The following is a 27917-nucleotide window of genomic DNA, read 5'->3' as shown; positions in this document are numbered from 1 at the left end:
TAAAATGTATTAAAGTATGATAATCATTTCTGTAGACAATGTTAATCTAATCTTGTGGGAAGCACATGAAAAACTGAGTGACTGAAATTTTAGTTTCTGTTATTTTTCCAACTAACTCTGTTATTAGAGAAATGGTAGTATAGATGATAAATTTAGTCTTGTCTCTCTAGTTAGCATACTGAATCTTTGAATCTTTCTTTTATTATTTACTCTCCACCATAAATATGGTAGGCATTTTCTAGTTTAATCCAACAAATATCTAGGTAGAACATTTATTAGAGAAAATATGTGGATATGGAGATCAACATGACTATACTATAAGCATATAATTGCTAAATGAATTAAATAATGTCAATAAATCTCAAGTGGATAAAATAAAAATGAAAGGGCAGAGACAGAATAAACTATCCCTACTTATAAATTTGGTAGCTTGGGGTAACTACCAAACCTCCCAAAGCATTATGGTATTCTATACAATTTATATCTCTGCTGTGACACTCAGTAGTACTAAAAAGCAATATAAAAATATTTATGTTCAGGAGATAATTTAATCATATCTAGGGTCACACGCTACAGGACATTCCCTTCTTGTTTTGCAAGAATGATGCCCCACAGAATTCAAGAATTACAGCTTTAATGCCAACGTGAAGCAGAGATAGAAACTAATCGATTACTAATGAGACTAAGTATGATTTGATAAAAAGAGATGTAGATGTTCTATTTGTAGCTTATTACTCTGAAAATTCAATGGTATTAATATCAACCACTAAGTTGGCTTGAAGGCCTGCCAAAAGGCAGTCCAGGAAGTGCTCTATTTCTTGGTTCCTGGCCTCTTACAGAAGTGTTAACTGCACCAGTTTGGTTGGCTTGGGTACTCTGAGAGCAGAATGACTCTGAAAGTTTTTCTTTTCCAACAGTTTTCATCAAGATGCTATGTGCCTGTTCAAACAAATATTGTGGAATCTTTTCAAAACAGATTCTCATTAAAAACATACAACTCAACATATTTTAACTGAATTGTTAGAAACGTGCTTAAAGCTTCATCCAAGAGAGCAAATATATGAATTATATTTCTAAATTGAACTTTAGTTGGATCTGAAAACAATTTTAAAATTAACACTCCTATATAGAGAACAATATTCAGAATAAAAGACTTGAAACACGGGCTTTTTCTTTTGAATACAGTTTCACATGACTGCTCCCTATCAATGTTACTTCCCATTTGAAATGTAGTTCGATTGTTTCACACTGAAATTATAATAGTTCATGTAGAAGTTATATTTGTCTCATGTTATAAATATTTATGGTCATGCTATAGAAAAAATGCTTTTAACATTCAGCAAAATTTTAAAAATGCTTTAAAATGTGACTCAAAACCCTATATTTTCATTTAATACACTTATAGACAAAGAAACCTTATTTGTCTATATGCCTTTCTAGGTTCCACTGCTTAAGTTCCTTAAAAATTTTTGGCTTTTAAATCTGTCTCCATCTTTCTACTGACCAGCTCTGCTCCTCTGACATTTCATAACAATTCCATGACTCATATGAAGACCCTTGACTTAAAACTGTTCCTTTATTCACGCACCCAAAAGCTGAAGATTTCAAACACCTGCCAGATTTGGGTAGTTTGTTAAAAAATGAAAATGGAATCAAGTATTCAAAAAATATCATGCAGATAAACATTCAAACATAATGAACCCACTGTACTTGTTTCTACCTGGTTGGTAAAACACTGTATGTCTGTCAGGCAGCTTTCAGTACAGATGACAGACAAAAGTTAATCAAGCCATTGTAACTAGAAATTCCTTGCTGCTACAAGAAAATTATTGGTAACCTCTGGCTTGCTGACATGTTTCTCACTTCCTCTGATGTCTATACAATATCCTCTTTCACAAAAATTCTGCTCTACACTCGAACTTTACTCACTGTTTCCAGAGGCTGAGCCTATATAAGGCTCTTCTCTTCCTATTATGGCTAATTGGGTTACCTTGGTTCTCAAATTTATTAAATATTATCTGAATTCCAACCAAGTATTAAGCATTGTACTAAACATTAAATGATGAATAGGACATAGAACCTCAAGGATCATAATCTGCTGGAGGAGATAGGTAAGTAAGCAATTCCAGTTGAGAGAGAAAACTAGAAAGAAAGAGTGCTTCTGAATGACAATGAAATAAAGAGTAGAGAGGGATGTGTGATGTGGGGTATGTGTAAGGTATATGGAAGGGGAAGCCAAATCATGTCTGGCTGACCACTGAGGAAGTTATACTTAAAATGAATCCTAAAAGATATAACAAGTTAGTCATGGATGGGGAAAAATATGGAAAGAAACTGTTTCGAAAAATGGAAAAGCATGTAGAACAAACCAGGAGAGAGAGCATGATATATTTTTTAAAACTGTAAGTAGCCAGAAGAGAAGTGGTAAGAGATGAGGTAAATAAACATTCAAACATGTTCCTCCAACAATGACATTTCTATAACCATAGTGTATGATCATCAAAACTTGTATTACTTTTATAATCAGGAAGTTCATGAAAAATTATGGGGATAATGTTTTAACTTTTCTGTAGGTTTAACATTTTTTAAATAAATACTTGGGGGAGAAATGATGAAGGGAATAAGTAATCAAAGTATCAAATGCTATATAAAATGAAAAGAAGCAACCTATAAGAAAATCTATTCAGTGTGGTTTCCTCAAGCCAACTGAAGACTGTTTTCAGGAGTAGAGAATAATTCATTGTGCTAAGTGCTACTGCTAAGCCAAATGAGATGAAGACTGATCAATGAAATGACCACGGCTGATTAGGATGTGAGCAGTTTTAGTGGAGTGCTAAGTGGAGTGCCTGTCTGAATTGTGATCAAGAGAAAAAATTAAATATGGTAAGTATAAATAATCCTTGCAAGCAGTTTTCTGTACGAATGAATGAAAGAAATGCAGTAGTAGCTGAAGGGGTAAGCATTAAAAATATAAAAATCACCTATAATCCCACAACCAAAATCATTAGTAACATTTTGCCAACCTCATTCTCTTGCAAAAAGCAACTAGTAACAAGTAGAGCAAATGGAAACTCTTATATACTGTAGTGAGAATGTAAGTTGGTATAACCCCTGTGGAAGATAGTTTGGCATTATCCAGTTAAGTAGAATATATACATACGCTACCACCAAGCAATTCCACTCTCAGGCATATATCCTAGAAAGGTTCTTGCACACGCACCCCAGGAGACACATACAATAATGTTTATAGGAGCATTATTTGTAAAGTCTCCACACTGGAAACATGACAAAAGTCCAACATTACTAAAATGGATAAATGACGTGCAGATGCTCATGGAATAAAATACTAAAAACCACTGGAACTGAAAGAACTACAGTTACACACAACTTGGATGAAAATTACTATGATGAACAAAAATCACAGAATAATACATACGGTATAATTGCATTTACAGCAAAAACAGGTAAAGCTGAATTCCGTATCCAGGGACACACAGACAATAAATTATTGTAAAAGGTAGGGAAAGGATCACATAAATGTTAAGAGCATGGTTACCTGTAGGGAGGAAGGGGGATGTGTTTGGTGAAGAACATATGGGGGAACTTCTGGGGTGTTGCTATTTCTAGACCTTAGTGTTAGTTGGATGGGTGTTGCCTTTATAATTATTTAAAAATTGTATATATGTATTATGTACTCTTCTGTACATATGTCATGTGATAAACTTTAAAAACATATCTTAAATTAACATATTCTTTCAATTTAGTAATGAGATCAAGAGGAACCAAAAAATCTTTTGTACTATACAAAAATTTGCTCATTGTCTTGTGGCAAAAAAATAAAACAAAACAAAACATAAAGATTTGTCAAACTTAAATATAAGTTACCTACTTTTTTTGCATAGAAAGACAACTATTTCAAATTTGTTGACCTTTCTGTGATGACATGTGGCTGTCAATGCTACACAGGTACACAGCAGGTATTAAAAAGCCCCTACATTCTTAATCTATCTCCCTTCAAGGTAAAGATATTTTAACAATGACTGAGAAAATAATTCATTTTTTAAAAACTTACATTATACAGAAAATATTCTGATAATGGATGTTTAGAAATGTTTCCACTGTTACATGCATTTATTGCTGAAAATGATGTGTAGCTGCTAATAAAAACTTACCTGAAATCTTATATACATGGATTAAAAGTTTTCTAACATTTAAAAATTTCCAAAAAAAAAAAAAAAGAGAATATAAATAATGGTCTTTGAACCTATTATAAAACATAAAAAAAAAAGTTAAGGTAACAATTGTAATAATGAAGCAAATGACGATATTTATTCCATGTAATACAGGTATTAACATAAGTATTTTCTCTAAAAAATGTTTAGAGTATAAAAGTTTAAAAAATCAGTGAAATTAAACTTTAACATATTTCAAATATGAAAATTTATAAATACTATAAAGAATCAAATACATTTACAAAAACATAAATATTAAAAAGTTATAATTCTAATGTAAATTATTAAATATGACTATAGCTAATGCTTTATTCCCCTTTGCATCCTTTTTCCCAGGGTGCCTTACAAACTGACTCCTCTGAAATTATTGGTCCAAAAAATACTTCAGGATCTTCTTGAAATATTCAACGTCCATCCAGTGGAGCTTTCCAACCAGCTAGGCAGCTCTTTCTCTTTGGCCAGATGCTACCAGATTGTAGCAGTTTTAATTTCTCTCCCAGTTAACCTGAGAAGGATAATTCTATTAATTCCTCCCCTTGCCCCAGTGGAGAGATTAGCCACCTTCTAAAGGTGCTCTCTAAATCAATGCTTTTTTTTCTTTTCACCTTTTTCTGGTGTGTGTGTGTGTGTGTGTGTGTGTGTGTGTGTGTGTGTGTGTGTAATTGCTGGAACTGAGTGGTAAAGTAGATCCAGGAGGATATCAGAAATGAAGGAGAGAAGAGGTAGGGCATAAACTGGAGAGAACCAAGAAACATGAACAAAGCTATTGGTTGTTTCTAAACTAACAGTATTAAAACAAACAAAAACATTAGTATTTTGGACTTTCAAAATAGCATGGGATACTAGAATATACAAACAAGCACTGTAATCACTAAATGTAAGAATTCAGTGATATCAGGGAGGATGAAAATTTACTAGGCAAATTTCAAAAAAAACTTGACATAATTGTTGAATGAGACTGAAATGAACTTCAAATCAGTTTGAATTACTGTATGGCAGAGTATACAATTTTCAAAATAAATAAAGTATATCCAATCGTTATTGATAATATAAAGTGAAAGCAAAAGTTTTAATGTACTGTTAATAAAATTTAAAGTTAATTTGATCAAGATTGATTATTACATCTTATAATTTTAAAAATTCAATTTTCATGTTTATAATGTAAATAATATAAGTACAGAAGTACACGTATATAATTTGCAAATGCATTCACACACACATACTTAGTCCCAATTTTTTTAGATTGTTGTTATTTCTTAACTGAAGAGTGGTATGATGAAAAAAATAACTTAATAAACACCTGGTTTAAGATTATGGGTTCCTTACTTTAGAATGCTAAGCTGTTACTGAGTAGCAAGTAAACATCTTCATTAACATACGGACAAAGAACTTGATTGAATATTAACTCTCAGGCCCATATATCTTAATTAAATACAGATTTTTACCAAGAATGAACTTCAAATTTTTTAAAAATGTAATTCATGCTTTCAAATTTTGGTTTTAAAAAAAAATCTAAAAATTGTTTTAATTCTACTGTTCTGGAAACAAATAATCTCTTTTTTTATGGTCATTTATAAAATGGTAACAGAAATGCGACGGGTTTTGTTTTGTTTTGTTTTCACTATCAGCATAGAATGAAATAAAAGAATTATATAAACATCAGGAATGTTTCAATCAAGTTAAGATACTAGGAGGATCTGCAAGTAAATACCAACATAACAGTTCTTCAGTTTTTCCCTAGATTGATATAAAACAGTAACACTACCACCACCACCAGACAACTATCTTCTATCTAGGAAAAGCAGTTCCAAATAGTGAGTGACAGTCAACAAAGAAAGATTAGAAATGTGGGAAAATTCCAAAGAGGGTACAGTTATCCAAGCAGCTTTTCTTTTTATCTACTTTATGAGAATGCCAAAATAAATCACAAATTGCCTCAATTAACTTAAGTGCAATAAATTAAGCGTATTAATTTAATATTTTGAAATAAAGAGCTTGTCTTAATTATAAATAAAGGATAGGGTTCAGCTTGCAATGTCATACCAATTATCACTCTCCTTCTTACACAAATCTATCAAAAGAATTTCTGGAAAAAAAATAAAATTTCCAGTTTCGTAACCGAACCATTCCCCATTTTAAAAAACAGCAGGAAAGAAGAAAAATGCCACGCCAGTATTTTAACTAAAATTTCCTTTTCTTAAAAACTGGAAAAGTGGTAAAAAAGGTAAAGAATTCAGGAAGTATATATATTAAGATAAATCTTTTTTTAAATATATACATGTGATTCTTCAAATGCATATTAAAATTGTTTTCTTTTTAATTCAGTTATCTAGAAATTGAAAACACAAAAAACAAAACTCATCTACGCTTTAAACAGATCACCAAAGAAAAAGAGCCTCTTTTTTATTATTCTCCCATAACTTAAGAAAGGTATACTATACATCAAGCCTTAGAAATCTTCATCATGGCTCTCAGTAAAGGCAGATGAGCTAAAAGAACTTCTGCTTTGCTACTGGAAAGACACTAGCAACAAATAGTCTACACAAAGTGGTCTTTCAGGTGATGAAGGCTGTATTTTCAACCCAGATGGCAAATTTTGTAGTAGCCTGATCAGAATCCAATGTTAGTTGTATGGCAAGGTACTCATCAGATCAACCCAAGAATAACAGAATAGATTGATAAAGGCAAGGGTCTAGTATGAAGCCTGCCCTGCCAACTGAGTCCCATCAACTAACTTTATTTAACTAACAACTAACATTTATTATTGTCATCGATTGATTTCTTACCTTTGGTTACTGTGATTTTTAGTTCCAGAATTTCCATTTGGTTCTTTTTTATTCAACAAACATTTTCCATGAATTTGGTTCTTTTTTATATTTCTAGGCAGTGCCAAAATTCTCAACCTTATTTCAATTTCTCTGAATATATTAAAGATAGTGCTTTAAAAGCCTATTTCTGATAATTCCATTATTTGGATCATCTGTCAGTCTTTATTGTGTATTGAGTCTCTTTCTGATCATGTTGTCTTGTCTCCTCTTATGCCTAATTATTTTTGATTAAGTACCTGACATTTGACATTGTACTTATGGAATTCCAATATATAGAAAAAAGTATAAATAATTTGAAGTCTAGAATAATATTATTTTCATTAGAAAGGATTTACATTTGCTTTTGGGAGCCAATTTGAGACACTTGGCAATCCTAGAGTACCTTCATCCAGTTTTGGGGATTGACATGAGTTAAAAGTTGATCTACAGTCCCTGCAAGAAGGCCATTCTATTTCAAGTTTACTCATGTTTCTAGGCTTATAGAGCTTAGGGTTTCCAACCCGAAGTTTGTATGAGGCCTACTCTTAGTGAGCTCTGAATTCCAATTTTTCTCCCTCTAGCCTTGTAAAGCCTTCAAAAGCTCTGCTCAGTTTATCAGCCTCTCGGCTAATGAACCAGAATTGGCAGATACCCTTGAGAACATGCTGGACTCTCCTTTCTAGGTTTCCTTCTTCTTTTTGATCTAGATATCATTATTATTCATTGTCTTCTTAGTTCTCCTATGTCTCTGAAAGGGTTCAGAATAGGCCTCCCCAAGATGTGGTACTTTGGCATGTGGATTATTTTGAGCTAAAGGCCATCGAGACCCTGTGGGCTCAAGATAAACTTCTTCCTCTCGCCTCCCAACCCACCCTTACCCTCCTTAGCTACCTAGAAGAATTTAAATTAGAGAACTTGCCCATAATAGGTTAAAACCAGAGATAACTTTTTATGGCAGAGCAAACATCTAATTACTAAACATCTGCTCTTCTTATCATCCTGTGAATGGCCTCTCTCTCCTCTGAAGCCCCAAGGCATGCTACTTCCTCCTTAGCTCAGAATGCTACGATATACTTCATTTTATCTTTCTGTCTCTGAACCTCTCATGTTTCTGGGCTCTCTGACTCTCTTATATATGTGGCTATTTTCTCTTATTAATCTGTCTCATGTAGATCGAATTATTAGACCAGCCAGAAGAACCTAGAATGGTAAAGTTTCTTCCTCCCCCCACATTCAACTCTTTTTATCCTTACCTCCCAACAAAACACACTTTAACTTGGTCCTAGTGAGCACCAGTCAAACTCAACCAGGCTCTCTCTGGCTTCAGGTTTCTCCAAATAATAATAAGGGAGAAAGGGAGGGAAGAAAATAAAGCACAACTAATTAATAGGCAAAATAGAAAAAAAAAAAAACACAGCAAAATCAGAACACATGGAGCTAGGTAAAGAAATGGAAGCAACTCAGGTGAGCAGATATGGGTGTAAGAGGACAGTTAAGCAACCAAAGACATCTGGAAAATAAGGAAGAAGGAAAATATATATATGAACCTATGAATTAGAGGAAATAAAAATAAGATCTTATTCTAACAAAGTCCATATCTATATTTAAAGCATCTCTAATTCCATGGCCAGGATTGTTCTCTTTAAGCATTTAGCAAAAAGAGTACACTGGGGAAAAAACAAAGTGGAAAGTGGAGAGAAGAGAGGTGAGAAAAGTGGACGGAAGGAGATAAAAGAGGAGAGGAAAAGAGTGTAGAAGGAAAAGGAAAGAGGAGAGGGAAGGGTACAGACGTAGTAACACAATCAGCAAGTTGGCCATCAGCTCCACAGCACTGATAACCACTCAAGGCCTTTATCCCACCTACTTAACAAGGATAGAAAGTTCCTCAAAAATGCAATTTATGTAGCTCTAAAAACCAACCCTCCTGAAAAAACTACTTTGGTATCTTTTGTTGTAGATCTGTATAATACCCAACTACGAAATTACAAAGCTTCAGTAATCACTTCCAATCACTGATATTGGACCAGGATCTACCCTTATCATAGTAATAGATAAACTCCTCACTTTGCTTTGTTATTCCCTCTCTCTCCTAGAACTACAAGTACCAAAAAGAGTCAATTCAGGCTGCTATTCGGTGGCAGTATTATTGACAAATAAAAGTGAAAGAGACCATTTTACAGATGCACTGACCAGCAGCCATTCTAAAAACCAAGGGTCATAGCGTATGTAGTGTGTTTGAAGGGCACCAGGAACGCTGCCTATCTTAAATATCTAACTCTACCCCAGTGGCTTCTCAGAGCACTTAAAATGTTATCAATTAGAAAAATCTAACTTTTAGGTTAGACTTTTCTATTTCTAGGATTCTCCACATTAAAATGTAAATAGCCATGGAAAAGTAACAGACTAGGTCTCTGATACATCATTATTTGCCATTATGACACTAAACAGACAACAAAGCCCCACAAGAATAGGACAGAAAGAATAGGAGTGGTGAATAAGGGGCAAAAGAAAAGTATGGTTTATAAAGCATTGCAGCAGTAATTCCTGAGTGAATTCTTGTCCTGGGGGAAGTTGGGTATACACAGAGGAGCATGAAAGCCCCAGCCTCTGGGAAAAATGGAAGAAAAACAGAGAAAACTGAAAAAAGGAAGCTCAAAAACAAATAAAGCACTTCACAACTGGCTGGGAGGTCAACTCCCAAAGGGAATAATCCCAGAGCAGCAGCAGAGTGTGAAGCAATCCTGAATACCAGCTCTATCTTTAGTTACCACAAAGTCTGAGAAAAGCAGGAAAACAATCTCTAAAACCACTGATTACCAATTGAATATATCAAATACAGCACAGAAGATTTCTAAACCTTCTGTTCCTTCACCCACATTCCTCACTTCACCCCAAGCAAGTGAAAAACTGATGGGAGAGAGGAGGAAAGGCATGCAGAGGGGAAAGTAGGCTTGTGTAGTTTGTAAAAGTTCCCTAAATGATCTACTTGTTTATGACATTATACTTCCTCTACAGTGACAAGCTCCTGCCTCCACCTAAGTCTACTTAGAACCCAGTTCCACCAATATGATAAGCGGATCCTGCACACTCTCTTTCAGTTCAAAGTTCTTAAATTCTTACATTTGAACTGACATGTGGTTTTGATTGCCACCTAGTGGAAGATATAGAATTAACCACAAGCTAAACTGAAGGTAAGATACTTAAAAAGTATCAAATACTGTTCTCTGTATTCTGTTAAAATAAAATAAAATAAAATAAAAAATTAACCGGCCCCAAATGGGGTCACTTCTCCTAAGTCTCACTCAGCAAATGAAGACTTAACACTCATAACTGAAGTTTCAGCCTCCCCTAGGAAAGTAACCTTTAACCAGTCAATCTAGAAGTATCTGATCAACACTGGTGAGGTAATCTGCCTGACAAGACTCCTGCTTTCCACTAAAGAAAGGTGACCTTGCTTGCCTGAAATAATTCACTCTTTGATAATAACTTCATCTTGCCCCCTTCTGCCTATAAAAACCTTCCATTTCACAAAGCTCCTCACAGCTCCTTTCTATATGCTAGATGGGATGCTGCCTGATTCATGAATCGTTGAATAAAGCCAATTAGATCTTCAAATTTACTTAGCTGGATTTTTTTTTTTTTTTAACAACTCTGACGGCTGAAGACAGTTTCCCAAAGTGTGGTTATAGGTAAGATGATTTTAGTTAGCACATGGATGAATGCTATTTTAACTGCTTGGTATTTACTGCAATGCAGAAAAAAGTATAAACGATAATTTAAATACACCATTTCATAAGTATGTGAAGATGAGGCTAAAATAACCCTAATTTTAAAAAGTTAAATAAAAAACACATTAAATCATAATATACAGGTGATAATGAGATATCATCAAAGTCATATGGTGACTCCGAAGTGGCTGAAGTTTTGGAAATAGTTGTCTAAGATGGTTCATTTATAGAAGATAAATTCCCCTCAGTGTGTCTGAGTTTTATTTACATATATAAAGTGAAGTAACTCATATTTTAATAGAAATTACAATGTTTTAAGGTACTCCCACTTTTTTCCTCATCAAATACTTTGTTTTCAACATATATTATTTCACAGGCAAATGTAACATTCAGTACTGCTCAGTCCATATAAATATTTGCCTTCTTTAAAATATGCTTACCTAGGTAGTTATTCCATGATTGTAAATAGTTGATTCCCTTTCATTTTGACAAGTTTCATTATAGAAAATATATTCCCATTTAATTTACACGGTTAAACAAGTTCTCAGAGAACTGTTTGAACTCCTGCCAACTTATTGCAATGGAATGTACTGTAATGACCTATGTTCTGTTGTCACAATGGTCAATTATTTACCATAAAAATATAGAGGTTTCAAAAAAAATACTGAGCATTCAATCAGTATTCATTAGTTCTTGTATTCACTGACGTTGAAATATATAAGTGAATATTATGAGATTCATTATCTTCTCTGATGGCCATTTTAAATGACGAATTTAAATTTCTCTTATGATAAATTTCACATTGCCACCTCTAGCTCCAAGAAAGACTAAAAAATTAAGTACAGTCATGTGCTGCATAACAACGTTTTGGTCAGGGAGGGACTGCATATACAATGACAGTCCCAAAAGATTATAATGGAGCTGAATAATTTTTATCATCCAGTGACATCATAGCACAACACATTATAATTGCCTTCTATATTCAGCACAGTAACATTGTAGCATAGGAGCAATAGGCTATGCCACACAGCTTAGGTGTGCAGTAGGCTACACCATCTAGGTTTGCGTAAATGCACTCTATGATGTTTGCACAATGAAATCACCTAAGAACACATTTCTAAGAAGGCATCCCTGCTGTTAAGTGACCCATGACTGTATCTGGAAAACAGAAACAGTATTATCAAGACTAGCTTAAACCAATTGTCCTTCATCTCCTGGATTGGAACCTACTGTGACCCTTAACAAAATTAGGAACAAAATTAGGATTCTGTAGGCAAGGAATAGATGAGGTTATTGAATATTTGTTGGATATTTACCTAACAGTATCCACCACACCTCCACCTCAAGCACTCAGTTCCTCTCTAAGGAGGCAACTACCCTTACAGTTTCCTATTTATCCCCCCAGAGTCATTGAGACATATCGTGTGTGTGTGTGATTATATATAATTTATTGATTTATTTTTACCCAAATGGTGGTATACTATACTATATACTATGTTCTGCACTTCACTTTTTTCACTTAATAAAATAAGTTGAAGACCTGTTTCATTTCAATATGTAATAAAGCCACTTCCTTCTTTTTAATGGGCAAAAAATATTCCATTGTATTAATATGCCATAATTTATTTATCCAGTCCTGTAAGAAAAGATATTCTGGTTGTTTTCAATCTTTTGCTATTATAAAAAATACTGCACTAAACAACCTCGTACATATATTATTTGACACTGTGAATTAATGCTTAGAAGTGAAATTTCTGGGCCATATAAACTTTGGAATTGGATACTGGCATTTTTTAGGGGAGGTGGGGTCACATTAAATTTGTGGATTGAAATTTAAAGAGCAGGACATTTTATTTTAGAGTCTAACCCTTGAGAGCAAATTATGCCTTTTTTTTACACGTCATATTTTACTAATTCTAGTACGCACATTTACATTTCTAAAGTATAGAAACATCACATAATCCAGGACATCTTTTAATCAGTGTCAACCAGTAATTATTTTTGGTGGCATGACAGATAATTGTCATCTCTAGTCATTTCTGTCATCACAATAGTCAAGGACTATTTGAAGAAGAAATTTGAGCCATGGTGCTGTTAGAAAACCTTCTGTGACACCTTCTGGTAAGATCAGTAAAGTGCAAGCATCAAAACTAAAAGTGTCAGTGATTTGGAAGAAAATTCTTTCAAGAAATGCTACATTATCAATGCTCTTAATGGTACAAAGGACAATTTTGTATTGGGGGAAAAACACTGATTTTGATGACTTCAAGTCAAAAAGTGATTCAGAAGAATTGGATTCCAAATGTAAAGAATCCGATTAGGACTATCTTAACTGATATACTTTGTTTATATTTTCATTTTTATAGTTGCATAAGAGATATATATATGATACAATATCAAATAAGCTAACGAGCTCTTTCATTAATTAAACAACAACAACAACAACAAACTCCTAAGAGAATATTGCATCAGAGGTATTGGCAGCAGTTTTTCTTTGTGTGTATTAAAAAAACAAATAGTGCAACTTATAATCAGTATCTCAGATTTGAAGAAATACTCTAAATCTTATTTTAGGTCCCTCAGTAGTATTTCAGTTTCTCTCATATGGATTTTGCATTCTTAAGGATATTCCTATACATTTTATCTTTTCTTTCATTACATTTTCTCATCAGAATGTTATTTATTTTTCCCTATTTTGTAAACAGCCACCTTACTGAACTCTCGCACTATTTATAACAGTTTTCACTGGATTCTCTTGGGTTTTCCAGGTATGCAATGAAATAAATTTTAAACTCAAATCTTAAACTATCTGTTGGAATTTAAGCTCAGTGATGGTAAGGATTGTATATTACTTTTACTTTCTATCCCCAGCATCTAGCATATGAACTGTCACAAAGCAGGTAATCAAAATATAGTTGTTAAATGAATTATACAAATGCATCTTACTTCATAAAACTTACACCTCCCCCATCTCGAGATGTTGAGTTTAATCGAAAAAGTCAAATATAAATGAGGAAATAGTGTTCATATTTGTTTCCCCTCACTACAAACATACAGACCCTATATAAAACTGGATATTTTATAATCAAAGCTATATATGTTTGGTTATAATTAGTTTTATTTTAATAATTAAAAACCTTAATTATGAGATAAGTGTTTTATTTTAAACATTTACCTTTTGGATCTTAGATCTGATGAATCAAACTGGATATTCATAGGTCCGGGATTTATTTCATGATCTACTTCAGGGATGAGAAGATGCCTAGAATCATTATCCATATTTGCCATTTTTCTCAGATTCTAAGCACTGAAGTAGTCAGTCCTATACAAATCAGAAAGGATAAATTTAAAGTTTAATTAAATAATTATTTTACTATTAATAAATAATACATTTGCATGCATAACTAATTAGAAAAATATGGGAATATGTCTTACTGTGATATATGCCTAAAACATTTATTAGAAACTTGCTAAGTAAAATTGGAGTTACTGCTTATTTTTTAGCTTAATAAAAAATAATCAATTTCTAGTAATAAAACAGATTAGGCTGTTTGGACCCATTTTTCTGCAGAAAACTAAAAATACTGGTTAAAATATAAAAATCATCTTTTAAAAAGCTTCAAAAATAGTGAGAAATATCAGGCCATTTGCAGGTAAAATTCAGGAACCTAGAGAGGTAAATAGCTCATGGAAGTTGTTTCTGCTCTGACGGTATTTGATGTACCAGGAGAAATTGGGCTGAGGTTTTCAAGGTTTTATGAAGTATTAGGGAAATAGAAGACAAAACCAGATTCACTCAAAATAAAGAATGATTATAATAAGAAATCATCTCCTCCCCTATTTCCCATAATATGGCTGGGACTACATAGAGCTTTATCATCAGATTAGGGGTTACAAGAAGTAAAAGTGCCTCATTACCTCACAAGGGCACTACAAACAAGTTTTCTTGACACTGGCCATAGCGTGTGTGTGTATGTGTGTCTGTGTGCCTGTGTACATATGCGGTGGAGGAAATGGTTTATATTACTAACTGCACCTCATGTGGATTTGCAAGGTGGTCAAAGAACACTTAAAGCTGTGAATATAATTTAAGGTTAACTTGCTTGGTAGGGCTTCTAGATAACTGGCAGAAGTAAATGTAAATCTTTTCTGTGAGGACACACCTTCATCCTAGGCCTCAAAGAAGACTTGCTGACAATCTTTCAAGGATAATAAACAGTATACAGTCAAAATTAACCTAGCACGTAAAGAAATAAAGTAATAAGAACCAGAAGAAACAACAGCAGAAATAGATCCACAAGGACTTTGACTATAATGATTATCAGAAAATTATAAAACAATAATGCTTCATATGTTTAAATAAATAAAGGAAAAGGGGGATATTTCCAAAATGTCCAGAATGTTTGAAAAGGACCAGAGTTTATTTTTAGGCCAAAATTTAAAAAAATAATAAAATAAAATATCCAAAAATTTAAACTCAATGAACGTGTTTAAAAGTTAAAGATAAAATTAATGAACTAGGAGATTAAATCAGAAGAAACTATCTAGAATGCGGCAGAGAGAAGGAAAAGACAGAAAATGTGAAAAAGAGGTAAGAGACATGGGAGACAGAACAAGGTCTAAAATGCATGTAGTTGGAGAATCAGAAAGAGATGAGATGGCAAAGGTCATATTTGAAGAGATAATGGCTGAGAAATTTCTGGAATTCATAAAAGAACAATCTACAGATTAAAGAAGTTTAATGAATCCAAGCAGAATTAAATAATATATTATAGGGTTGAGAAAAAAAGAATTAAAATTCTAGACCAAAGGGGAAAAAAAGTCAAAAAAAAGTCTTGGAATTAAAGTGGTTGAAGTTCCTTGTATCGTCCAGATCAACATTATACTTTGATATGATACATATTCTAATTTTAAAGGTAACTACTAACATAATAAGAGTACAGCGTATAATTTAAAATCTAGTAGAGAGGGAATAGAGAATGATAAAAATTAATTGACCTAAAAAAAGGCACAAAAAGAAAAAAATAAAACAAAGGTAGGATATAAAATATAAAGCATAAAATAGATAAGATCCTCTCATTCTTTCTTAAACCCAAGCTAATCAGACTATCTTCCTCATCACTACACAAAAACTGCTCTTGTTAGATGACCTCCAGATGGGTAAACTGCTCTTGTTAGATGACCTCCAGATGGGTAAAACCAAGGGTCCTTTCTCAAGCTTTAACTTACTTGCCCCATCAGAAATATTTGCCACAAGGTTATCATTCTCCTTAATAAACAAGATTCACTAGGGCTCCAGGTTTTCTCTGTACTTCTCTGGCCCCTCCTCCTCTGTCTCCTTCACTGTTTGCTCCCTGTCTCTCAGACTTCTTAAAATTGCAGAGTCCCAAAGTTCAGTCTTGGTTCTCTTCTTTATTTACCATATTTACTGATATGGAGAAAATTTAAGTGGTCTGGATAAAAGATCAAATGAGTCACAACATTCCCTTAAGCCAAAGCCTAATCCAGAACAAGGCCTTAACTCTCTTCAATTCTGAGAGCAGTAAGGAAGCCGCAGAACAAAAGTTTGAAGGCAGCAGAGGTTAGTTCATAAGGTTTAAGGAAAGAAGCCATTTCCATAACGTAAAAGTGCAAGGTGAAGCAGTAAGTATTTATATAGAAGCTGCAGCAAGTTATCCAAAAGATCTAGCTAAGATAAGTAATGAAGGTGGCTACACTAAACGACAGATTTTCAATGTAGACAAAACAGCCTCCTATAGGAAGATGTCATCTAGGACATAACTAGAGAGGAGAAAGCAATGCTTGGCTTCAGAGCTTCAAAGGACAGGCTGATTCTCTTGTTAGGGGCCAATGCAGATGGTGACTTTAAATTGAAGCCCATGCTCATTCACCATTCTGAAAATCCAAAGGGCCTTAAGAATTATGCTAAATCTACTCTGTGCTCTATAAATGAAATAACAAAGCCTGGATAATAGCATATCTGTTTACAATAAGAATATTTTAAACCCACTGTTGAGACCTACTGCTCAGGAAAAAAGGTTCTTTTCAAAATATTGCTGCTCATTGACAATACACCTGGTCACCCAAGAGCTCTGATGGAGATGTATAACAAGATTAATGTTGTTTTCCTGCCTGCTAACACAACATCCATTCTGCAGCCCACAGATCAAGGATTGATTTTGACTTCCAAATCTCATTATTTAACAAATACATTTCATAAGGCTATAGCTGCCATGGATAATGATTTCTTGAATGCGTCTGGACAAAGTAATTTGAAAACCTTCTGGAAAGGATTCACCATTGCCATTAAGAACATAAGTGATTCACGAGGTCAAAATATCAACATTAACAGGAGTTTCTAAGAAGTTAATTCAATCTTCATGGATGACTTTAACGGGTTCAATTCCTCTGTGGAGGAAGAACTGCAGATGTGGTGGAAATAGCAAAAGGACTAGAATTAGAAGTGGAGACTGAAGATGTGACTGAATTGCTGCAATCTCATGATAAAACATTAACAGATGAGGAGTTGCTTCTTATGGATGAACAAAGAAAGTGGTTTCTTGTGATGGAATGTACTCCTGGTGAAGATGTTATGAAGACCATTGAAATGACAACAAACGATTTAGAATATTTAGAATATTTAGAATATATAAACTTAGTTGATAAAGCTGTGGCAAGATATGAGAAGTTTGATTCCAATTTTGAAAGTTCTACAGTGGGTAAAATGCTCTAAAACAGTATCACATGCTACCAAGAAATCGTTCGTGAAATGAAGGGTCAATTAATGTGGTAAACTTCATTGTTGTTTAAGAAATTGTCACCTCAACCTTCAGCAACCACCACCCTGATAAGTTGGCAGCCATCGACATTGAGACAAAAAGACTCAGATGATGGTTAGCATTCTTTGGCAATAAGGTATTTTAAATTAAGGTATGTACATTGTTTGTTTTAGACATAATGCTATTGCACATTTAATGGACTACCTTATAGTGTAACAAATACGCAATGGGAAACCAAAAAATTTGTGAGACTTGCTTTACTGCAGTGGTCTTAAATTGTATCTCTAAGGTATCTCTAAGGTATACCTGTATTCTAAGAGAGCTAAGATGTCAAGCCACTTACCTATCAAGGCCCTCACTCTCACAACTGAGTTGGGCAAAAACGGGGAGGAGTGATCTGTCTTGGCCCTCAACCCATTTGTGGTCCTAGCTCAATGCACAAAGGGGTTTCCTCCGGATAGAGAAAGACGCTCCGATTCCGGCAAATGACTTCCTCCCTCCTTCTTTCATTCGGGTGCTCATCCAAGGTAACCCTGCCTTTTTCTTGAGGATCCAGCAGACACCCACTCCCACAGTCCCTCGAATTCTCTCAGCCCCCAAGGGAGTCCCTGGTTTCTCGCACCCAGCTCTATGAGGAGCGATCTCCGGGGGACCTCAGCTTTGGCCTCACCGCTCCCCCAAGAGGACACTGTTCTGACGGGTTTCTTCAAAGAACTTCCCGAATGACAGCCGGCTCCATCGCAAGCTCAGCTCTTTCGCCACTTCCCCTTTGATCCCCTCCACTTGCTCTGGAGTGGCCAGTCGCGAGACCAGGGAACGTGCTCTCCCTGAGAGGCCAAGACCTCAGTCTTCGAGAACTCGCCAAGAAGGTGGAAACCCCTTACCAAATCCTCTGAACTTGATGCAGCCAGGCTTCAAGTCTCCACAGCAGGAAGAGGCAACGGCCTAGACCGCGGGGGCCGGCGGGGATTGGAGTTCTGAGAGCGCTAAGCCAGCCACTGCTGTCAAACCTCCCGCCGCTGCAGACTACAACGCCCAGAGGTCTTTGAGACAGACAACACGCCTCTCGCCGCAGAGCCCTGCCCTACGCCTTTAAGAAGAGGGTCAGCCCAGGTGAGCAAGTCACTTCCAAGCCGTCGCCTGGTTTTGGGCCAGGTGCCTTTCCTGAGGCTCTAAGACGTCTAGAAGGAGGGACCCTGTTGCCTGTAAGCCTTGCAGCCCTGGAGGCCATATGAGAAAAGACTGATGTGGAATCTTCATCTAGGGTTGACCTCCCATTATCTGCCTCTCCTCTCAGGCTTTCCTGGCTGGTGTTCTGTACTCGCGTCACGCGCTTGAACCCTGTGGACACCAAGGGACGCTGGTTTGAAAAAAATTGTCGGGTTGGCACTCTTCCTCCCTTGTCTAGACACTTAGTTCCTCCCCCCCACCCCACCCTCTTTCAAATGTGTTGACAATCTGTAGGCTAAAAGAGGGGCTTTCGGGGGGAATTTAACACTCTCTTCCCATCCCTAGCCATTTCTCCCAAAGCCATCCCAAATAAACATACAATCTAAGTAAAATTAGTGTGCCTGTTATTAAAAAAAGGCAACTCAAGGTAAGTCCTCTGATATGCGTATGGCAACACCTAAGCCTGTTTTACATAGGAAGCCAGTGGATTTTTTTTTTTTTTTTAAACAAAGCAAATTCAGTAGAAACCACATTTTGAATTTTGATCTTTCCCCAGACTAGTGATGTGTGATACGATACTCTCGTGTATGTGGCACAATACTCTTATGATACTGGACAGAATATTTTCCTTCTTTCTTTGCATTTCGGGCTGAGAAAATAACTTTAAGCAAGGCTGAGAAGCACAAAGATAAATGGTATGGAGTGATATCAGCGAAAATGGCAGAATAGGGAACTTGAAAACTATCCCTTTGTAAAAGCAACAAATAAGCTGGCGAAACTGCCAGAATCAACTTTTTTTTTTTTTGGAACTCTAGAATCAAATAAAAAACTTAGAACAACCAGGGGACATTTAAGACTGATGAATTTTGGTAAGAGAGGTCTGTGATCACCTTTTACTCTCCAGCTTGGAAGTAGCCTTGAAGACAAAAGCCTAGGAAGGAAGAGGCTGAGGAAGCAAATACTTGGGAGAATAAGTATTTTGAAAAGCTCTCTCTTTTTCTGGGGAATCTAGAAGGCTACATGCATGCCCAGGTCTGAACACATGCTCAGAAAACACCTGAGAAGACCCTAAGCTTTCACATCTGGCTGACCTTCAGGCTCTGTGCAAACAGGAAGTGAAGGCCAAGGCAGAGTTATATACTGGCTAGGTGTTGAAGGAGTACCACAAAACAGCTGATTGGCAAAGACTGGGAGAATTATTTTTGCATTTTGGCTATTTTTCATTTTTTATTTTTTGTGTACAGGCATTTAATAAAGACATCTCTGTTAAATCACTAGCTGACCACAAAGCTAATGGAACACAGACTTCAGTGGCCACACAACAAAATATACAGACTTTATAGAATCAGTGGACTGATAGTTAAGAACCTTGATCATATTCAAACTTGGTTTATTAAATCAAGCTTTTATAGGTGGTGTTTTATATTTCCCATCGTATCAGGAAGCACATGAGGTCTTTTTTTTTTTTTTTTTTAATGCTTACAGCACCTGGTATTCCTAGGTTGTCTCCCATCCAAGTACTAACCAGGCTCAACTCTGCTTAGCTTCCGAGATCAGATGAGATCCGGCACATTCAGGGTGGCATGGCCGTAGACAAGGCCTTTCATTTTTGATATTAAACTGTTCAGTGGCCTCAAATATCGTCTCTTACAAAATTCCTCTTCAACTTTTCACTAGCCGTTGATGATAAACAGCCATTGATCATCTAGATCAGAGGTTCATGTCACCTCTAGTGTCTGAGTAATTTTTTTCTCAGTGTCCTTAGTTTCTATTTACTAAGTAATTAGGTCCAAACAAATTAATGTGTTTTTGTCCTAACATCTAAGTAGCCACTTAAAAATATATACGCAAATTGAAAAAAAAATATTTTATTTGATTCTTAACCACAAATGTTTACTAATGGGTTGTGTACACCTATTGGTCACTGCATAATTTCTCAAACCTTTGAATCGGATGGGATGCCACTATCCTCATTTCTTGTTCCACATTGGATTTTGTACAGCACTTGCTTGAGATTGTAGCAACTGTTAAAATTCAACTTTGCAAAAGTATATTATCCAAAATAGTTAACTTGATTTAATGTTGAAACTGCGATTACCTCAAGCTGGTATTTCACATGGCATCTGACTGATGTTGCTGTATTTTCCTCAAAAACTTAAAATACTCCTGTGTCACCGTGAGTTTCCTGTAGTGCTCTCACAGTTTGAGAGGTGCATGTCGCTAGCCATGATTTTTCTGGCCTAGAGCAAAAATTGGCAAATTTTTCCTATAAAGGGCCCAATAGTAAATATTTTAGGCATTGTGGCCATATGGTCTCTGTCAACAATTACTCCATTCTGCCTTTTTGTTATGAATGCAGCCAACATAGACAACATGCAAACAAATGAGGTGGCTGTATTCCAATTTATTTATAGAAACAGTAATTGGGCTGGATTTGTCCCTAGGACCATAGTTTCCTGATGCCTGGCCTACAGTGAATATTCTTATTTATTAGCTGGAACTCTTCTAAGGAGAAATTTGTTGTTCCCTCAACAAATTTGTTACCCCAAAACTCAATTTAAACACTTGCGTTTTCTTTTTACCAGTTTTCAGAATGGGTTGGTAACCTCGCATCTTGCTAAGGTGACCAATGGGTTTTTTGTTTTGTTTTGTTTTGGAGCTTTTTCTGTATCATTATGAACTCACTGCGTTTAAAAACATATTTGATGTGTTTCAATCCTTTGAAGATGCATATATTTAAATTTGAAATAATTTCAAGTTTACAAAAAAGTTGCAAAAATAGCGCAAAGAGCTCCCATATACCTTTACTGAATTATCAATTGTTAATATTTTGCCATATTTGTTTTATCATTCTCTCCCTTTCTCCCTCTCTCTATCCATCTCCTCTCTCCCTCTCATCCATCTCTCTACACACACATACGCACACACACACACATACACGCACACTTTTTCCTAAACCATTTGAGATTAAGTTGTAGACAATATGATTTTTCTCCTAAAATTTTCAGTATATATTTCCTAAGAACAAGGATTTTCATAATACAATGAACTTTAAAAAATGTATACAATGCTCTTATTCAATTTATAGATCTTACAAAAATCTTACAAATTGTTCTAAATACATCCTTTATAGGAATTTTCTTTTCTCACCCAGAACCCAACATAGGATTGATCATGCATTGCATTTAGTCTTTTGTGTCTCTTTAGGCTCCTTAAATTTAGAATGATTCCTTAAGCCTTTCTTTCTCTTTCATGACATTGACATTTTTGAAGAGTATAGGTCATTTAGTAGAATGTCCCTCAATTTGAATTTATCCAATGTTTCCTCAAAATTAGATTCAAATTATGCATTTTTTTGCAAGAATAATACAGGAGTATTGTAGTATCATTCTCACTGCTTCACATCAAGAGGCACATGATGTTGACTGATGCTAAAGGTTCTAGTACCAATTCCGGCATGAAGGTGGGGAGATGGTGTTTCTATACCACCAAGCAATTCTTGGACATCAGCTAGGTATTTTACAATTTAACTCAATTATGACACTATCTACAGGTTAAGGGTTCAGTCCTACAAAAAATCTTCCCATCCCCATCCCCTACTTTGGATGTTGATTGAAAGTCCAAGATGTCACCTGACCAACCAACTGTAGATCTTAGGTTGCCATGACCCCCTCCTTGGATTCTATTACCTTGCCAGAGTGACTTACAAGACTCAGAGAAACATTTTCCTTACTAAATTATTGGTTTGTGATAAAAGGATATAACTCAGGAACAGCCAGAAGAGAGAGATTCATAGGGTGAGGTGTGGGGAAAGGGCATGGAGCTTCCATGACATCTCCCAGCTTGACACTCTCCATGTATTCATTAGCACTGAATCTCTATGAATTCTGTCCTTTTAAGTTTTAAGCAAGCTTCATTACATAGGCATGATTGATAAGTCATTGGCCATTGGTGATTGAACTCAACCTCCAGCACCTTGCCTCTCCTATCCCTGGAGGTGGGGGAGGGTAGGATGGAAAGTTCCAACTCTCTAATCACATGGTTAGCTCCACTGGCAGCAAACTCCCATCCTGGGTATGGTCCAAAAGTCATCTCATAAAGTGCACCTTTGTAGCTCTCATTACAGGAAATTCCAAGGGTTTTAGGAGCTCTGTGCCAGGAATGGGGTTGAGGTTCAAATATATATTTTTTATTATAAATAAAAATTTTATTATAGTACATACAATATCACAAATGTGTATTGGTCATCATTGCAAGTTAGTCTTTAAGAACTTTAGTGAACTATGTCTCCAGTTCTCACTGCTTTATATAGTCCCCTCTCTGTGAATCTCCATTGGCTCTTTGATTTTTTGAAACCAATAGAATGTGGAAGTCTTGCAATTTATGACTTGGTCTATGGAAATACTGTCTTTGGAAAAGTTTGTTCACTTGGACCTCCAAGAAGCTCAAGTTAGCCACTTGGAGAAAGAGAGATGTCTGTCCAACACTCAACTGTTCAGCCATCCCAGCCCCAGATATCAGAGTAAAGAAGCCATCATGAATATTTAACCAAATTGATATTCACCCTTCAGATGAAATAAGCTCCAGACATCTGACTGTAACCTATGAGTGATCCCAGCTGAGCCCACTAATTCCAGAGAACCATGAAAAATAATAATAAATTGTTTTAAGTCATCAAATTTTGGAGGATTTTGTTATACAACAATAGATAACCAGAATAGTGATTTTCATTTTGATTCCTTGGTTAAGATAGTGTCTGCCAGGTTTCTCCATTCTATGGTTACTATTTTTTTTTCTTTAAAATTGATAAATAATTTGTGGGGAGACATTTTGAGACCTTATTAATGTCCTTTTTTTCATCAAACTTTCAGATTCTAGTTTTAGTAAGCAGAATCAAATGTTACTGTAATGGTTGCAAAATGTGGATTAAAAAATTTTTATTCAGTTTTTCTACATGTATTAGCATTTTACTGTAAGAAAAGTCTTTGCTTTCTTTTTTATTTCTTATTACCAGTATATATACATAGGTTCTTATTTTATTCAATGGGTTATATTCTGTTACTATCATTGTTTACTTTGATGTTCAAATTGTCTCAGATTTGGTCAGGGGGAGCCTATTTCAGTAGGTTCCATAGTACTTTGGTAGTTTTTGAAAGTTTTCTTGCTTTTTAGTATGAATGAGTTGATATTTCAGGCTGGTCTAATATATTTCCTGCCCCAGACCTGCTATCATTTTCTTCCCCCAAGGATGTTGGTTTCTTACAGTGGGAAATGATATTTTGAGACTACAGTCTAGGCTTTCTTCAGTGGACAGAGTTAGAAAATTTTTTTTTTTTTTTAAGGAGCTATATCATGAGTTCATATTGATATTTCCAATTCAAATTTAGTAGTATAGGATTATTTCTTAACCTCTTAGTTTTTCTATTTCCATGTCTTTCCTCTCACACTGAAAATTTTAGTTCTTAAAAACAACTTAATATACCATTTTATTACTAACAATATGATTACAGAATTAGTTTATTTTTTGCAGGTTTTTTTTGTCTTATATCTCATTAGGTAGGTACCTATGGTCAAATTACTATATTTTAAATCATTCGAAATAACTCTTCTTTATGTGGTTAAGCCATTAACTCAATATGTATTTATGTGTATTTTTTCTTTTTTGCTTTAAATTTAAGATTGCTTTTTAGATTTCGATGTAATTTTGTTTTATAATTTTACATAATAATCATAGTTCCACAGTCAAGTCACTCAGAGAAGTCTAGCACATTTTTATCCTTCTCCACCTTTTCCCTCTTTGCTTTTCATAGATAATCATTTTATAAATTTTTGGTTTGTCTTTCCATTTTTTAAAAATATAAGCAAATGTATTCCTTTTTTAGATGTAAGCTAACATACTGGGCATGTTACTCTGCACCTGGCTTTTTCCCAATAATATTTCCTAGTGATCACTCCACAGCAATATATAGAGATAATCCTCTTTCCTTTTTTACAACCGTAGAGTACTCTGAAGGGGAGCAGAGTATGCCATCCTAACATAAGCCACTTTGGCATATTGATGATTTTGAATTAAATGTATTTGAGCAACAGCCAGTGCAAGAAGGACACTCTGACCCTCTTTTGTCTCCTTGACAGCAGGAGATAAACTTCCCTTGTTAGAGGGACCCCCGCTCCACCACTTGGAAGGTAGAAGGCATCTTTATCACCAGATATATGGAATTTAGGACCCAGAAGGCTATATCAACAAACCTTGTTTCTTCTTCACCAATTTACCAAGACCAAAACCCTTTGTCTTGTCAATTATTCACAAATGTATTGTTTCTTTATCTAAAAGATATAAATGCTTCCTGCTTTAGTCACTTTTTGAGTCTCTATTTTTATGAGGATCCTGTACGTACAAAACCAAATTTATTTCTGTCCTGTTAATTTGTCTTACATCAATTTAATTATTAGACCAGTCAAAAAACTTAGAAGAAAGGAAAAGTTTTCTAGCCCTGCAACTCCATGGGTAGGTGTTTCAGGCTGCTATTATTCAGTGACTTTTGAGTTGTTTCTGGTCTTTAGCTTTTAGTTCTGTAATTAATAACTTTGTATATATATTCTTTTATATTTTTTGCCTGTGTATCTTTGAGATAAATTCCAGAAGTAAGATTATTGGATCAAAGGGTAAATAAATGTACATGTATTGCTAGAAATTGTCAAATTCCCTTCCCTCAGAATTAGGCCATGGTGCATCCCCAACAGGAGTGTATGAGGGTGCCTGTTACCTTGCAGCCTCTAACAGAATACATTATCAAACATTTGCCATTTTAATAGGAGAAAAATTGTATCTTAGTGGTTTTAATTTGCATTGCTATTAAAAGGAATGAAATTGAACATCTCTTCATGTATTAAGGACTGTTTTCTTTTTCTGTGAACTGTTTATCTCTTGCTGGTTTTTAGATTTGTTGACCTTTTCCTTTTTCACTTTTAGATGTCCTCTCTTTATTAAAGATAGTAACCCTTTTTCTAGATTGTGTTGGAAACATTTTTTTCCCAGTTTGTCATTTATCCTTTGGCTTCATTATTATTTTTTTTTGTCATGAAAGTTTTATTTTAATCTTTATGTAATTATAGTACATAAAGTTATTGCTTCTGGATTTTGAATTACAAATAGGAACACTTTTCTAAGTATAGAGGAATTCACCAATGTTTTCTTCTAGTATTTGCAAGGTTTTATTGTTTTTACATTCGAATTTTGTATGCTGCTATATGGTGTGAAGAACTTGATTTTTTTCCATATAGCTATTCGGTTATATACAGAATATTTGTGCAAAGAAGTAGTTGGCAGTGTTAAGGACTGCTAAAAGATTTGTGAGGTTAAGAATTAAAAACAGTCAATTTGGTTTAGAAACAGGGAGGTCAGCGTTGCTATTTGACATTGCCAACAGCAGTTTCAAATGAAGCAATGTGGCAGAACCTAGACTACAATGAGTTTAGGAATGAAAGAAGTTGGGAAAGTGAGAAGAGCAAGTGTGGATAACTCCTTGTGAAGTCCTAAATTTATAGTCTTTTTATTAGGCACCAAATAAAAGATTTAGAATTCTAAGACAGATTTCAGGCAAAAAAAATTTTCAGTAAAATCCCTGTATCAGTCAAGGACAAGCCAGGGAAATAGAAACCATTGTAAATATCTAAAAAAATAGAAGGAATTCAACCTTTGTGAGAATTACAAAATGGTACTTCATATGGGTAGCTGTGGCTCTGTGGGTGTAAGGCTTGGTAGGTGGAGTGTCAGCTAAGTTTAGCTCCTTCTTTCCTTTTGGCTTGGTGCCTTTGGCTTGGTCCAACCTCCAGAATTGTATCTTGTGGCCCTAGTTATCCCCATTTTACACAGAGATTAAATAACTTGCCCAAGGTCACATGCTTAATAAATGGACCAAGATTACCAGTGCAGACTTCTTGGCCAATTGCTAGTGATTTCTTCCTCCCTAACTGAAAGCTTCAACTCTTCAGTCTTAGGAGGGATAGACAAAAAGAGATTCATCCCTGGTCATTGACAGGACCCTGTTACTACTTCTCTTCTTGAGGTGAAATACTTCCTCTTTTATACCTAGAATGACTGACAGTGATGACACTCATAATCACTTTTCCTTTGCCATTTGGAACACAGAAAAGGTATAGCTAATATCTAGTGGGAATAAATGAAAAAGCCTAGACGCTGATATATATTTCTTTCCTAGTGACTGTTCAGCAAATTCCACAATTCACTGATGAAACATTGTCTTAGGAAGGATTGCCCAACGTATCTTGACACAGTATGTAACTTTTTACCCTTCGCATATTTTAGACTGTCATTACATACCCTTGTAAACACACTTAGGGGCCACTGAATGTGTTATGTCATCTAGGATGTCTGGTTGATTACAAGCAGGATCTCTCAGCAACACTAAACTCAAGACTTATTTCTAAACCAGTATTAATTCATAATGGGGAACAAATGAGTCTTATCCACTGCACCTCCTTTCTCAGTATCAAAATAATTGGGGGAGTTGAGAATGAATAATCAGGAAATTGCTAAGTGAGCATGGAATCAGAACAGGTGCTGATGAAATAGTTTTACTTTACAATGGAGAAAACCTCTCTAGTGACCTGTCCCCAGATCCTGAGTCATTTTCATTTGCACAATGTTTCCCATACTTCATTCATTTAAATACCACCTACATGATTTTGGGCATTCCTGCACATATATATATATATATATATATATGCAGGATATATATATATATATATATTTTTTTTTAGGTGAGGCAACCCTTGGTTGACCTCACAGATTGCAAGGATCTTGTCACCTTCAATCCCTTATTTTTTTATTTTTTATGTCTATAGCACCTGGTTTTCTAGGTGGTCTCCCATCCAAGTACTAACAAGGCCCAACCCTACTTAGCTTCCGAGATCAGACAGGATCGGGCTTGTTCAGGGTAGCATGGCCGTAGACTCCTGCATACTCTTAATACTTAGTTTTTATTTAATCGAGTAAACTTTTAAAAACTTAAATATATACTTTAGACTCATTCTAAGCAATTACATTTCTTAAATCACAGGTTTGATGAGATATAGTTTTCTAATAGACATTAAAATAAATATAAATACTAAAATAACTATCAAAATGAAAGTCGTCCATGAATTGCCTAAAATCAGTGGTATGTGTACAACACTTTG

General features: G+C 35.0%; 1 protein-coding gene and 2 pseudogenes across 1 annotated transcript in view; all 3 read right to left on the bottom strand.

Annotated features, from left to right (window-relative positions):
- LOC105299369 (sodium-coupled neutral amino acid transporter 9-like) overlaps positions 1-18424 on the bottom strand; it is a 29573-nt gene extending 11149 nt beyond the window's left edge. The window contains exons 1-2 of the mRNA XM_023537188.1: positions 17890-18424; positions 13943-14089 (exon numbers count right to left, since the gene is read on the bottom strand). Coding sequence (XP_023392956.1) covers positions 13943-14055 — 113 coding nt within the window. The 5' untranslated portion in view covers positions 14056-14089; positions 17890-18424. The remainder of the gene's footprint in view (positions 1-13942; positions 14090-17889) is intronic.
- A 1768-nt stretch (positions 18425-20192) lies between these two features.
- On the bottom strand, positions 20193-20311 carry LOC111746272 (annotated as a pseudogene).
- A 7264-nt stretch (positions 20312-27575) lies between these two features.
- LOC111746274 lies at positions 27576-27693 on the bottom strand (annotated as a pseudogene).
- Positions 27694-27917: the final 224 nt, after the last annotated feature.

This window comes from Pteropus vampyrus, unplaced genomic scaffold (assembly GCF_000151845.1).
Source record: "Pteropus vampyrus isolate Shadow unplaced genomic scaffold, Pvam_2.0 Scaffold181, whole genome shotgun sequence".
In the NCBI taxonomy this organism is placed as follows: domain Eukaryota; kingdom Metazoa; phylum Chordata; class Mammalia; order Chiroptera; family Pteropodidae; genus Pteropus; species Pteropus vampyrus.
This window is presented reverse-complemented; position numbering and strand designations above follow the sequence as displayed.